The sequence below is a fragment of the Clavelina lepadiformis genome, chromosome 9 (genome assembly GCF_947623445.1).
Source record: "Clavelina lepadiformis chromosome 9, kaClaLepa1.1, whole genome shotgun sequence".
In the NCBI taxonomy this organism is placed as follows: domain Eukaryota; kingdom Metazoa; phylum Chordata; class Ascidiacea; order Aplousobranchia; family Clavelinidae; genus Clavelina; species Clavelina lepadiformis.
In genome coordinates this window covers 2,055,521-2,069,685 of record NC_135248.1, presented here as the reverse complement: position 1 = coordinate 2,069,685, position 14,165 = coordinate 2,055,521, and the positions used below count along the sequence as shown (strand labels likewise).

Here is a 14,165-nt window from a genome sequence, read left to right as displayed (position 1 = left end):
AGATCTTTCATCTGTCCCAAGGCGGCCGGAATAATAATCCGGCTTTGGCAAGTTTAGATTTGAAACTAATCAAACGTAAAATTACGTTTGATGACGAACCTTCTTCGCAATGCTTCGACCAAGCGCTTAATATCAGGTCCATTGAAGTCGTGATTCTAAAACACAACCCACAGGTTCGTGTATCGGTCTACTTAATTTGCCGGGGTCACAAGTAGCACAGGAGGACCCCGAAATTAAATATTTTACCACCTTCAAAGACACTGTCAGGTTATGAAGATTGTAATTGATTTTTTTCATTATCAACAAATATCGAAGCATTCTTTTTATTGCAATCTTGTTGCCGTCGAATATTCGTCGATATTTCAGAGGTGAAGTCCGTCGCCTTTCAAATTAAACAACAAGATCGATGCTCACCACGTTATATAACTTGTGATAGTTTTTGGCATTTTTTTGGATGAAAAGTACGAAACTATCCCAGATGATATTTGCTGTGAGCAACAAAATAACAACTCATTGATGATGAAGTATAAATAATATTTGAAAACTATCAAAACGCTCTCAAATAACTCAACACCTTCAAACTAGATCAAAGAATGCAGTAAATATCAGGCTCATCTTTCACTGTCCGAATATCAACGGGTGTCCTGTAGGACAAAGAAACAAACTTGGAAGAACTTCTATTTGCTTGGTACCGTATAGAAGGTTGAAAATATCTCCAATTTGTTGTTTTCTATTATTTTTCATCCTTGCTGTCTTCCAATTCCTTGTTTATTCCGTGTCCATTTTCAATCTCTTCCCTGTTACTCAGCGAAAGTTTCATTTCCTGGTTTCTCCTAACGATGTTATTTTGGAAAAACTGGTGTGATGCAATCGGTGTTAACTACGGCATATGGACACATCTCCGTCATCACCTGGACACACATACGTCATCATTAGATGACGTATTACATGCATGACATATGATCAAAGCATTATTTTGCATCAAAATACTACTTAAATTTAATGAAGTGCAGACAAGATGACGTTTGTGGCGTCACGAATCGGCTTCTATGCTATGATGACGTGAATTTATACGAGCGTGAGCAAGCTTGCTTGACAAAAGCAAAGATAGAAATTTACAGACTTCTTGTTTAAAAATTAAGGTGAACTTTCGAACGGGCGCCAGCGACTAACTCTTGGACAAAAAAAACATCCAAACATCACGTGATGTAACGTAAGCAACATCGACTTGTGTTGTCAATATCAAATCAACATTTTTATAGTTTACTGACAGGTCATTCGTCACTATACCAAACCGCGCTTATACTACGCAATGTACAAGTGATTCTAGCATTGAGACTAACAGTCTGAACGAAGGAAGACATTTAGCGGCCTAGCAGGACTTAGCACTCGCTAATATGAGAAACTTTTTCTTCAGTTAACCAATCATTAGACAACCAGCTATTTAACGTTATCTTATATTAACCCTAATACGTCAAGTGAGAGTTCTTATCGAAGTACCAGGATACAAAATCAATGCCTTACCAAAATCAAGCACAAAATTGTTGCCACGTTTTAGATTTTGTTTTGTTAGTTGAAAAGACAAGTATAATCACGAAGATAACTCAACAAATTATTTTATAGAAAACGCAAAAAGTAAAACAACAAAATGCAAGAATAAATAAATTCTACAATGGCTGTGGAGTTGGGAAATGTGGATGCAAATATGTCGAGCACATGCAGGTTCTCATATGTAGGTAAATGCTCAGCGGCTGAACCACTCTGATAAGTGATAAAATACATGCAGATGTAGACTCGAGGCCAACCACTGACGACTGTTTCTGGAAACTGTGATCTTCTGTTTATCTTTTATGTAAAATGGTGATGTTTTTGACTCTTGCAAGCAATTTGCACAATTCTGAAACATGCCAAACATGAAAAACACAAGAATACGATAAAATACAAAACAAACGTCCAAACACCTTGCAGAAGCAAAAACACGCGCACACTGGCAATTCACTGCATCTGCTTTCAAAACGATCAGTGATGAGAAAATGCGTCGCAAAAAACGCGATTTAACATTGCAAAGAAAACATGCTGAGCATCGCATTATTTCACGGCACTAAGATATTGCCTCCATGATAAAATGTCTTGAGGTTCCTTGTGTGAAGTGTTGCGATGACGTCAAAACAACGTCATTCGCGTTTCTCTTGACCTGATCCTTGCTGCTTCATGACGTAGCACTAAGGCTGGGCCCGATGACGTCATTCGCTGGCTTGATAGGTTATGAAGTTCCGCTTGATTAATCATGCATAACGCTATCGCTACGGTGGTGAATCCACGCGTGACATTTCCGATAATGATGCAACACATGACGTCACAGGCAGGAGATGTTATGACGAGCAAAGCAGATAAAAACAAACAAACAATCAGGTTAGTTTATCTCTAGCAACACCAACCGGTCAAAAGCGCTATTACGTTTTCACTTCGTATGTTGAATAAAACTGAACATTTTTGGCAGAGGTTTCAATGAAACATTTAAAAAATAAAATTTTAACCAATTATTATTTAACTAGCACCAATATAGCGATGTGTAAACGTAATAGTCTAATTGAATCAAGTTAAGCAGTTCGCACTCGAAACTGCTTTCACATTTACTGTAGGTTAGTTAATAAACTATATTGTTAGCTTACTAACACATAAACAAATTGTTACTACTATGGTATTGCTAATTTTCAAACAAACAAAACTTTAATGCTGACGAAACGGTGACGTCACATGACTATGACGTCTTACAGTCAATATTAGTACGTCACCACAAGTGATTGTTTATCACTCCCTGTCAACGTCAAGCGAATAGCCAAGCCACGCCACGACACATCAAAGGAAACAACAAGCCAGGTCACAAAGCGCAAGCCACAACAAAGTTTTTAAAACACGTTCGTTATCGACCGCATCATCGCCAGCATTGACTTAAGCTACCGAGATGCAGAAAAATTTATCGTTTAGTTACTAAAATTAATTTCCAAAAACGAATTTTGAATTTAAAACGTCCAAGTTCCGTACTCAATGATTAGCATGGGGCAACGTCGCATTAACTGTACCGTATTTAGTATTAAACAATTTATTTCCCACAGACATCTTAAAATAAAAAACACAAGTACCGTGACAACAAAACAAACAATTCTTTCCAAACCAAACTCGTTACAATAGGTTTTAAAGTGGCTTTTTCTGAATGTTAGCCAAAAAATATTTAATTATAGACAAATGACTACCGTAAAAATTTATCTGCATGTTTTTTATGTTTTTATGTCAAGTTTTTTTTCAATTCGGAACGGCTGACAAGTAACAGTGTACGACCACTCTACCTCCCACTAACGGATAGATATATCTACAAGAGTTTCGACCCCTAAAATTGTCGTGGCGGCTCTCGCTCAATTGTCACAAGGCCCTTAATCTTTTTTGCTGTGACGTCGTTTCTTGTCGGCACTGCGTTTCTTGTTTTTGCTACCCCGTTTTCTCCTGTTATAATGTAAATGTGCAGCTACCTTTTGCCAACATCCAGGAAGGGGAAGCCCATCATCTCCCTGAAAAGCAAAAAGTATTTTAATGTCTGGCTTTTGATTGAGCTCAATATGAAGAATATGTTGTATTGTAGCACATCTCGAACGCGGTACAGTTTAGTATAGTATAGAAACGTAAGTAAAATATAATATATAAGTATAATATAAGTAAAATATTCTAACGTGATTTTACTGCGCAAAACCTTTACCAAAACCCACCAACCATAATTAGCCTTTCTGAACACAGCAAAGAATAATTTGACCCAGAAGCAAACGATAAAGTTGATATTTAGGTTTAAAACCTTCAATACTCTTTATAAGTCGCTATCTGTACAACTTTGCCGCTTTCTAATCGAGTGTCAATACAGAACTGAACTAAAGCAGCTGGGACCAATGGAAGAAGTCTATTATTAGGTTATATGACTGGTGGCGAGCGCCGACAATGACGCAAAAACAACACAAACACAATGCTAACACGTTTTCACAAACTACTGGTTTACAATTGGTCTAGTAAAAACAACCGCCATTGAATGGATTACCAACAAATCAATTATTGTTAATTACGATCACCTTAGCGGGATTTCCTTCCTAGTCAACAAGAAAAAAGTTAAATTAAAAAACGCAAAATTCAGACCAAGCAGTTAAACAAATGACTGCGGTTAAACTATTACAAACTTTCTTCAACGCAGACTACCCGCGGCTTCGTTTTCCAGCTGATTACATCAAAGGAAAGACGCGTTGTTGAAGAAAGAGAAGGTGAAGTGGTAAAGTTATGACAAGTTAACTGTTAACTTATCACTCGACCAATATTGAACTTAAAACAGAGGCTGATGCTTCGTCTCCTACCAATCTGCAGGAAGCTATTCCCTTCACAAGTGTCTCGTCCCAACTCTGACCGTTCAGTCCAGGGGCTCCGGGCTCTCCTCGACTCCCCTTCCGTCCTCGGGTACCCCTCTTGCCCCTCCGACCAGGCTGGAAGTGGAAGAAGTCGAAAAAAGAACATTATAAGCTCAAAATAAGGAGAAAATGTTTATCAAGGAAAATGCAGGAGGATGAAGAAAGAAAATCGCAAGCAAAGTGAGAGCAAGATAAAAGATGAGGAAAAACGAAACCAGTAAAAGAAGAGAAAGAGTAACTCGCCGGCTCCTCACGGTGATCCCGCGGACCACCGAGAGCGCGGCGGATGCTGTACATCACCAGGACAACACTGGAGCTTGCTGGACACAATCCTCATCCAGCTATGTGGGTTAAAGGCGATGACACCAACGTCAAACCGCACATAATACAACAGGCGACGTTCCTGGTCAGTAATATCGCACAACACGTATATGATGACGTCATGCACTCAAGCGCTCTCCAACAAACAGCAAATTTAAGCGATGAACTCGTGGCAGCATTCACGAAAGGGACTTTGTGGGGCAATATTTGCGAACTCAGGGGCCCGTACGGCGCACCCCACTATACCCCGTTTCACCCAACCCAACAAGCGACAAACGTTTTATGACGGTGGAAGCTACATCCCTAAATTAGCAGATTCGATCATAAAAAACCCAATTTTTAAGCCAAACTAGAATCGAATCGTTACATTTCAGCTTTATACAAATTCTCAACCCTATCGCTCATGCATTTTACTTACCAGTGGGCATGGGGCGTCAAGACCGGGCGCACCCATTTCACCCTTGGCACCCTTGTAACCTCGTTTGCCGCGCTTTCCCTTCTTTCCACTCTAGATGGTATGAGAGCAGGCAAGGAACATGGTTAGTGCTGAACTTGCACGAATTAGTCAAGTTGCAAATGAATGCAGCAATGCCGTAACAAAATTTGGGCCGATCTGTGCTGGAAATATCAGCAGCGGTGTTGAGAAAACAGACGATCTTAAACCTTGGTTGCGGCGGAATTTTGTTACGGCATTTTGCGTCGTTAGTACAACAAGAACAACAACACTTTGACGATTATGCAATCATTCCTACTTAATGTTGCAGCAGTAAAACGAGCACAAATCGGACGAAATCCAGATTTGCATACGGGACAACACAATGCATGCAGCGGCAGACACATCAAAATCACAGAGAGATTCAAGTCGAAAGGTTCGATTTAAGAATCAGATACCCATAATGTTATCATAGTAACATTCTGGTATTTACACGCTACGGGATAACAATCTATCAACAGCTACAATTAAACAAAAAATACTCTTATCCGCATAAAGGCGCCGTGGATTTCAAAACGCATGCACATGTAGATTGCTAATTATTCTGAAAGGCAGATTTTCGAATTGAAATTCGTTGAATTTAACGGAGAATTTGCAACAGTTACACAATTTTGACCTTTCATAAAAATGCGGCTAAGGGCATTTTCCCGACGCTAAGTGCATGCGTTTGAATTTCACGTGTTTCACCTTTTTACGTCATAATAAGGATCTCGTTTTTCAAAACTGAACATCAAGTCTTCACTAAAGTGAGCAATGATTCATGGAATTCTAAACGTCACAAACAATACTAAATCATGGAATTGCTAGCAACATACCTTGCCCGCTCTACCCCGGGTCCCTCTGTCCCCCTACAAGTGAAAAAGAACAAAATATTATATGTCTATTGATTGCAGGTAAATTAAAATGTTTTAATGACTTGGAGAGACTAGAATTGTGACGCAACAATTGCGTTCTTTCTCAAGGGCGGACATGAAATCAAAACTACACTGTTAGATCGTAAAGAAAATGAAACAAAATTGACAATGAACAATTGTTACCTTTAGACCAGGTTCGCCGACAATTCCTGGTAAACCCTAAAACGATAAATTTATATAATAAAATAGAGCACATGCCCTCGAGTTACCACTTGCTATCAAGACTCGCCTAATACAACTATGTATAATACGATTCCAGGATCAAAGTATACAAGTGCACATAAGAATTGATGCTATACTGTACACAACATATATGGGTGTATTTGCAATAATAAAAACGATAACTTTTAAGTTTCTTCTTTGTCAAAAATTTTTACTCACCCTGGGGCCGGAGTCACCAGGTAATCCCTGTTAATAGAAATCATAAAAAATAAAAATGGAGCACTGGCTGATTTTGGTTTTTATATGATTTCTATGGTAATGTTGTTGTGGACTTACAGGCGGTCCTTGAATTCCGGAAAGACCAACTTTGCCGTTTTCTCCAGTTAATCCCTGAAACATGTAAAAATAAAAATAAGAAGCATAAAGACAAAACGATCGCATTAAAAATAAAAACGCAAACAAGAAAATTTTAGTGATTTTAAACCAACCAAACAGCCCATTTACAAAACCATTTATAACCAAAAAAAATCCATTTTAAAAAAAACTTTGGTTTTTTTAATAAAAATTTCATTTTATGGAAATACTAGAACATTTTCACTTACCATTGGGCCTACGTTGCCTTTTGGACCCTGAAACACAAGGATGAATGAAATAATATTTGTTAATTTTCACTCGCAACGATTTTTATTGAAACTGAATTTACACTGTCAGGCTGATACAAAGATAACAATTTTATAACAAAAGAAAAAGAAAACATTCGGCATGCGATCGATATCACCTTATCACAGTGACGAGGTGAACTGTATAATGCTGTGTATATTATCACCACCACACGACTAAACATACCAGAGTATAATGAAAGTAGGTTTACTTAGTTTAATACTGACAACAACATAAGGCTCTTGCCGTACATTCAAATACAAAAAAGTTGAAAAACATAAAATTTGTCTAATAAACGTTGGAAAAAGAGCTCGGCTCGATTTCGAACACATTTTGACGGCACGTGTCTATATTGAAAGACTGAAATCGTCAAAAATTGATAAAAAAAGAAAATATTCCACACCACCACTTCACCATCACACTTTCAATAAATAAACGGGTCTTCCCCGTATATGACACCATTTTTGCACCGGTTTCTCAAAATCTACCTTTTCCCCGGGTATGCCGTGAAGACCCGGACGTCCCGGTTCCCCGCCCACGCCCGGCATCCCCTAGGTTGTCCGATACATAGACACATTATAAAGGAGTCGCGCGCAGGTAGACAAAAACCTTGCATTAAACCGCGCGTAAAATTTTGCTGAATAAGGTAAGAACTGCTATGTAATATACTTACAGGTAGTCCCAAGGGACCTCTGTTACCCGGTTCACCCTTCTCACCGTCTTTGCCTTCCGTTCCCTGCACATGAAAAGCTTTTTTAGGTAATTTTAATTTATAAATTTTCGACCTAACCAGCTACGGGGCCACACGGAAAGAAGAAGACAGAACTCCCGCAACACAGGGCCACATTAACCGACCACTCTTTAAATTTGCTCAATTTTGAATAATTAATTTTGTTTAAAACAACTTTTAGTCAAGTCAGCAAGTCGCCGCTAATGTTTGCTTTGCAATGCAACCACGTGACGTGCATGAATGGAAACTTACGTCAGAGCCAGATATTCCTCGCGGACCCATGGGTCCCATAGGTCCCGGGGGTCCTCGCGGTCCAGGTATCTAAATAAAACATAATTAATCTGTATAAGCCCCCTGCAATGTAAGAACACGATTAATTAAGTCTATACCGCAACGAACGGTTCGTGAGAAAGCTGATATGCTAGCTTTTAGCATGGCAAAAGCACAACATAAATTCTTGCTGCAAGCCAAAAGAAACCGCATAGTTTCTATACAACAAAGCGACAAAGCCATGCTTTGAACTGTTATGCTTCTAACATTATAAAAGTTACAGTTAGTACGTCAAGTCATATAACATCCGGCAGTTACGATTCTTCAAATGCTGTGAAACTTTCAAGTTCACGTCTACTTTGAAGTTTCAAAAAGCTTTCAGAGAACAATTTCAAAAGCAAGCAACTACGAAAAGCGAAAAACATTAGCTACATTACTATCAGCAAAAAAAATCTACCAAGCCTTAAACATGACAACTGCAGCCGTTAACCCGAAAAACCTTGACCATGCACAAAGCTTCCAGATGCCATGGCATCGGACTTTGACGCCACAAAGCGGGTGGTTTGCACAAAAACAAACAAAGTAGCAAATTTAAGCCATTTACGCACATAAAAGGCCCCTTCTTTTTCGACGACACCGGTGCAAGTGCAATTCTGTAACGAAACGGGAAAAGTAAATTTTCCCCCAAAATACCATAATTCATCGCCGAAGTTTTTTGCCGTCATTATCCGGTCACAATAGTTGCCATTATTCACTGACTGAGCCTACGTGAGCGCCTACACTACGTCATGACTAGGTGCGAGTAGCGTTTTCCAGGTGATACATACGTCAGCAATTCGTCGTCTCTTATACAAGGATAACCCTTATTCATTTATTATTATATGACATATATATCAAGTTAGTGATGGGATTCAAACACTTTGACAGTCAGATCTCGGAATTTTTTCCTAATAACGACCGACAAAAATGGAAATTTCACAAAAACTGGTCGCGAAATATTGTAAAAGTAAATTGATTGTGCTGAGAAAGTTTCGGGAACCGGTTCGTAAAAACCGGTTGAATCCCATCACAGTTTTAGATAGAAAAGTTAAGTGGGAACCGGAAATATTTAACCGGCATCTCTAAATCCACTTACGTTGCTTCCCCCGGTTCCGGGCGTCCCTGGTGTTCCGTTCGTTCCCGGCAAACCGGGTCTCCCCGTCATGCCCATTTCTCCTTTCTCACCAACCTGACCGGGCTCTCCCTGAAATACAAAAGCAAAGTTAACCCATTTGTTAACCCATTGTTAACCCATTATTAACCCATTTGTTAACAGTGCACTTTGTAAATCGGCTTTACCTATTGATAAGGCATGATTAGACACAACAGCTAGTTTTAATGGAAAGCAAACTATACGTAGCCTACATAAACATCTATTACTTCTTTATTCCAAATTTTAAGCAATAAATTGGCAAAGCAAGTCTAACGTATCGGTCGACAAGGTAACTTACCGGTGGTCCTTGCGGTCCCACGTCTCCAGCGTCCCCTTTGTCGCCAACCAGACCCTGATATTCAGCCGAAACATAACAGTCGTTAAGTCACGTATAGGCACATAAAGCATAGTCTTTATCTTAATAATGTCCAACACAAACCTGTGGCCCCGGAGCGCCGTGTAACCCGTTGAAACCGATGTTCCCCTTGTCACCCTGTAATAATTCGAACATTCAACTGTATTCACTTTGGTCATGACTTTCTACAAACGCGGTGACTATAGATCAGTCATTCATCAACGGTTAAAACTGAAGCACCACGACCTTTATTTTGTACAGTGCTGCTTATTAATTCAAGTCAAGAAATTTTTCTAAATATGCTGATAATTCAAAACAAATTGCTTTTACCTTTCGTCCTGGAGTGCCATCAAGTCCTGGTGGTCCTGGTGGGCCGGGTATTTGAGAAAACGGAGGTGCCTTTAAACAATTGCAAACTTTAGATTATTACGCTGGCTTTTGAATTGCGCGGTTAAGGAGGAGAAAGTAAAATAGCTTCGTCGCTACCTCATCGGCAGGTTGCATTGTTCAATATAAGAAATAAGATTGAGAGTGAACTCAGGAAATTTAATTCAATTCTTAAAGTTTACGTTTTGGTTAGAGATAGAGCAAAGTGATAGATCAGGTTCAGGTTAGTTTACATGACAACTTTAAAGCTAAACTAACACTTAAACGAGAAAATAAATCAATTTCACAATACAACTTGTGCCGGTGAAATAGACAATAACATAAAACTAAAAGTAAAAAAGTCACGGAGAAGCAGTTGACAAGAATAAAGTTTGAAAGATTAGAAAATCATAATGTAGTCAGGATGAAAAAGTATTCTCTTAAAAATAGTTTTATCTCGAGAAATATTAAAGTGGAATTTAAAGTAATAAGCAATGAAAAATCGGAAGCAAAAAGCGAAAAGAAGCCGGAGCACGAACCTTTATAATGTCCTGTCGCCCCTGAAGCAAAAGCAAAGTTCAAAAGGTTAGAAAAAGCGGGGGCAGGGTCTTACAGAAGCGATAAAGCATTTACATTAGCGTTCACTGAAGATTCAAGCAATAGCAGAGAAATTTATCTAAGAATTTAACAAACACTTCACAGCGAGATATGAATGCCAGCCGATTTTGCACAAAAATATTTGCCCACTAGGTGCTGCGGGCGAGCAAATAATCACAGCACAACAAACAGCTCGGAAGCAGTAGAATTAATAAACAAGGTTAGTTGGAATAAATAAAATTAGTTAGTTAGTAAGTTAGTTAGTGCTGGCACAAATATGGTTAGCGTGGTATGTGTATGATTTAATGCTATGAAAATCACAATGCCGCCGCTTCACAGAAAACGACGATTCAGCAATGTATGTCATACTAATGCATAGGCCTTGAAAATCACGTCACACAAGCGCATTATGACCAACAAACTCTACGAATAACGCGAATCCGCGTTATTGTGACATCACAGCACACGTCACTATCAAAAAAACGTCCATCGCTTTTTCTATTAGCTGATTGGTTGATGACGCAATCAAAAATCACTCGAGCACAACAACGCTCTAAGCGCACGCAAAATGATTGTGACGTCATAATAATACCGGAAGTGACGCGCCAAATCCACCCAGACCGCCACCTTGCGGAAGTAATAGCGAAGTCTGTACGGGACAAGGCAAGTTACTAAGCACGGAGCTTAGAACAGATGCTTATGAGGATAACTTTAGTTTTAAGTTATTCCACTTAAAAGTAAAATTGTTAGATGACTGAAAATAAACATTTACATGCTTTATGGAATAAAGAGACACCAGACTGTAAGTAAAATACTTCATCTACCACCTTGACGTAGCATGACAGTTTATAACATGAAGAAATTATTGTGTGGTCTATGTTTCAGTGGATAGAAAGCACTAATGGGCATACGAAACACTAACCCCGTATGTTGAAGAGAGACCTGGGATACCCTTGACACCTTGATCACCCTTTTCTCCTTTGGCACCTTGCTCTCCATTTTCACCTTGCGCACCCTTTAGTAAAGAGAGAAAAAAGGCAATGATTTTGAAGTCGCTGTAGCGAGCTTATGCCTCTGACTGTGAGATGTCTATTTTCACTGCTGGAATTTCGCCCAAACGTCTTTACCATAGGCGGTCAAGATGACTTCATTGTTACAATGACTATCACGCTGGTAACGATATTCTTACCTTGGGTCCTGGAGGTCCCTGGATCTGCAAAGAAGGGAAAAAATATAAAAAGCCGAGTTGAAAAGCACACATATTGGTAGGTTGGTTATGCAAAGGCAAGCTTTGATCTTTTAAAGGTACTCACACTAGGTCCTGGTGGCCCAGGTGGACCCGGCGGTCCCGGTTGTCCTTGGAAACCATTCTGCATCTAAACATATTTGTATAAACTTGGTGTAAACTTGTGGCTACATTCAATGTCCCACATATTTGTGCGTGTAGCTGATCCATAATTAATGCTGATGTTTATTGATTTACTGATGATTATTGACAAAGAAACAAGATCGTGATCTTACCGAGCTTTCTCTCTCTTTCTTGTAGCGATCTTCAATCATCTCTTGAGGAAATACGTTCCTCACCAATCCTTCCTACGATCAAAACAGTGCGCGATAATTTCTAACGGAATGTACGAAGTACGGGGAAAGTGAAGACCTATCGTAAAGGGCTACAACACCACGATGAAGACACAATGACACAGCATGCACTAAATCACTTAACACAAACAAACACTTTTCAATCACTTTCAAGGCGACAGACAAAAGGATTTTGGATTAGCAGTTTTCTGTCAAATTTCTTGTGTAATTGTTTAGAAAGTCTTGAAAGCAATGAAGTGGTTTTGTGCTAGAATGCAGCAGCATACAACAAAAACTTCCTGAGAAATGGAAGGCTTTCTAAAATGGCGGCTTTTTACGCATGAGCGGATGCTACTATACCTGGGAAGGGTTGAGCAGAAAATTTGTGATCTCTTCTGATTGGTGCACCTCGTTATCACGTGACACGTGATTATCGTTTTCGGAGCGCGCCAATAATGCAGCAGCCACCTTATTACGATTAACATGCATGCAGAGAATACAAGCGGTTAAAAATCAAGCCCACGCAAACTGTGGCGCGTGTCTTTCATTTCAGAAAGCACGCTGAAACAAGTGACTGATTTTATAATTATACTAATTTATATGACGTCAAATCACGTCAGACCTTTGATGTGACCGCCCTTGATTAAAAGAGCTTTTGACGTCATATTGTAATCACATCTTATTATGCACTACACACACACACACGCACACAAATTGTGCTAGTTGTGATTTAAATTTGAATAGCTGTGCACTGCACCACTAAGTCGCTACAGTGAAACTACTATGACGTCATGATCGTACTTCATGAGCCAGAAATGGCCGACCATAATCTACAGCCGAAAGCATAACCTTAAGCTTCGTCACGATGCTTTTTTGGGTTGCACCTAAGTGTCCCGAGATCCTAAGGTACCCGGCACCATGTATTACCCATTCAAACCAAGCAAGAATTTGACCCCTATGTTAATCTGCCAGTAGATGTACGATTATGACGTTTTCCATAATTCCACGTGTATATGTGATACACACCACTAACACCACCACATGCAGTTCTGTAGCCTCATCACAAATCGCTTTAAACTCACCTCGGAGCGAGTGAAACCGGTGTATGATTTTCCTGGATCCCCTTTGTCACCCTTTTGCCCCTCCGTTCCTTCCGTCCCCGGCAACCCAGGTAGACCCTACAGAAAAAGAACGATAGGTGTTATTGTATGTTACAGCTTAAATGTTTAAACGTGTGCTTGGCCTTAGCTTGACGTACGAGAGTGTCGACGTTGGTGCAACACTAAGCTGTTTCGACACGACACTATTGCTATCAGTATGACGTAGTTGACATAGGCATGTGCCCGTTTATTCAAAATGTTAGGTAGTGATGTGGTAGAGAACTACTTGACCTTTCACCTTCATTGCACGAGTCAAGCGAAGTCAGTGTTTGTGAATATTTGTAAAAATTTACTCACCGTGTCGCCTTTCCTGCCTGGTTCGCCCTGAAACGGAAAATATACAGAGTAACGTAAAGTTTTCCAATTGTGACGTCACAAGGGCAATGGAAGGTGACGGGTATAGGCCACGTCGCTCCAGCGTTTTGGTTAAGATTTTAGTGTTAATTGTTACTGTCTGGACTTAAGTAGAAAAACAGAAAGTCTGATTTCAACTTACCGGGCGTCCGCTTAAACCAATTGGACCCTAAATAAAAATAAAACAGAATTTTAAGTTTTAAGACAGATAAGTTGTCATGATACGGGCTATATGCGAAAAATGGTAATATCGGTAGTGCTCCCATTTTAATTTTTATGAATGCCGCCAAATTTTTGCAACAAACCGGAAATCCGGGAAAACCTCGCAGTCCGTTTAGGCCCTAAAAATTATAAAAGCAAACTTTAAAATCAAATGTATCTTAAGCCTTTAAACTGAGAACACAATTAAACAATTTGAACAATAAATATATCGCCAAGGGTTGTTGTACAAACACATACCTTGGCGCCAGGCCTGCCTGGTATTCCAATAGGCCCCTGCAAGCAATATTAGCATTGTCACGTAACTAAGCCCATTTATTGCGTCACAAACAATCACAGTGAATAACAACAATCC

At 39.5% G+C, this 14,165-nt stretch overlaps 1 protein-coding gene across 17 annotated transcripts in view; it reads right to left on the bottom strand.

Annotated features, from left to right (window-relative positions):
- Window positions 1–397: 397 nt before the first annotated feature.
- LOC143470369 (uncharacterized) overlaps window positions 398–14,165 on the bottom strand; it is a 29,376-nt gene continuing 15,608 nt past the window's right edge. For 3 of the 17 annotated variants that reach the window (XM_076968448.1, XM_076968466.1, XM_076968465.1), the window contains 27 exons: window positions 14,051–14,086; window positions 13,897–13,932; window positions 13,734–13,760; window positions 13,535–13,561; window positions 13,160–13,255; window positions 12,438–12,545; window positions 12,021–12,092; window positions 11,813–11,875; window positions 11,689–11,712; window positions 11,422–11,514; window positions 11,092–11,148; window positions 10,442–10,462; window positions 9,867–9,935; window positions 9,621–9,674; window positions 9,480–9,533; window positions 9,125–9,232; window positions 8,598–8,642; window positions 7,972–8,040; window positions 7,663–7,725; window positions 7,478–7,540; window positions 6,932–6,958; window positions 6,666–6,719; window positions 6,549–6,575; window positions 6,291–6,326; window positions 6,069–6,101; window positions 4,389–4,514; window positions 3,088–3,566 (listed from right to left, as the gene is read on the bottom strand). In XM_076968448.1, coding sequence (XP_076824563.1) covers window positions 3,432–3,566; window positions 4,389–4,514; window positions 6,069–6,101; window positions 6,291–6,326; window positions 6,549–6,575; window positions 6,666–6,719; window positions 6,932–6,958; window positions 7,478–7,540; window positions 7,663–7,725; window positions 7,972–8,040; window positions 8,598–8,642; window positions 9,125–9,232; window positions 9,480–9,533; window positions 9,621–9,674; window positions 9,867–9,935; window positions 10,442–10,462; window positions 11,092–11,148; window positions 11,422–11,514; window positions 11,689–11,712; window positions 11,813–11,875; window positions 12,021–12,092; window positions 12,438–12,545; window positions 13,160–13,255; window positions 13,535–13,561; window positions 13,734–13,760; window positions 13,897–13,932; window positions 14,051–14,086 — 1,623 coding nt within the window. In that variant the 3' untranslated portion in view covers window positions 3,088–3,431. Of the gene's footprint in view, window positions 912–1,541; window positions 2,304–3,087; window positions 3,567–4,388; window positions 4,515–5,178; window positions 5,269–6,068; window positions 6,102–6,290; window positions 6,327–6,548; window positions 6,576–6,665; window positions 6,720–6,931; window positions 6,959–7,477; window positions 7,541–7,662; window positions 7,726–7,971; window positions 8,041–8,597; window positions 8,643–9,124; window positions 9,233–9,479; window positions 9,534–9,620; window positions 9,675–9,866; window positions 9,936–10,441; window positions 10,463–11,091; window positions 11,149–11,421; window positions 11,515–11,688; window positions 11,713–11,812; window positions 11,876–12,020; window positions 12,093–12,437; window positions 12,546–13,159; window positions 13,256–13,534; window positions 13,562–13,733; window positions 13,761–13,896; window positions 13,933–14,050; window positions 14,087–14,165 lie in introns of those variants that run through there. The other 14 variants (XM_076968453.1, XM_076968458.1, XM_076968450.1 and 11 more) reach the window with 13 other exon arrangements.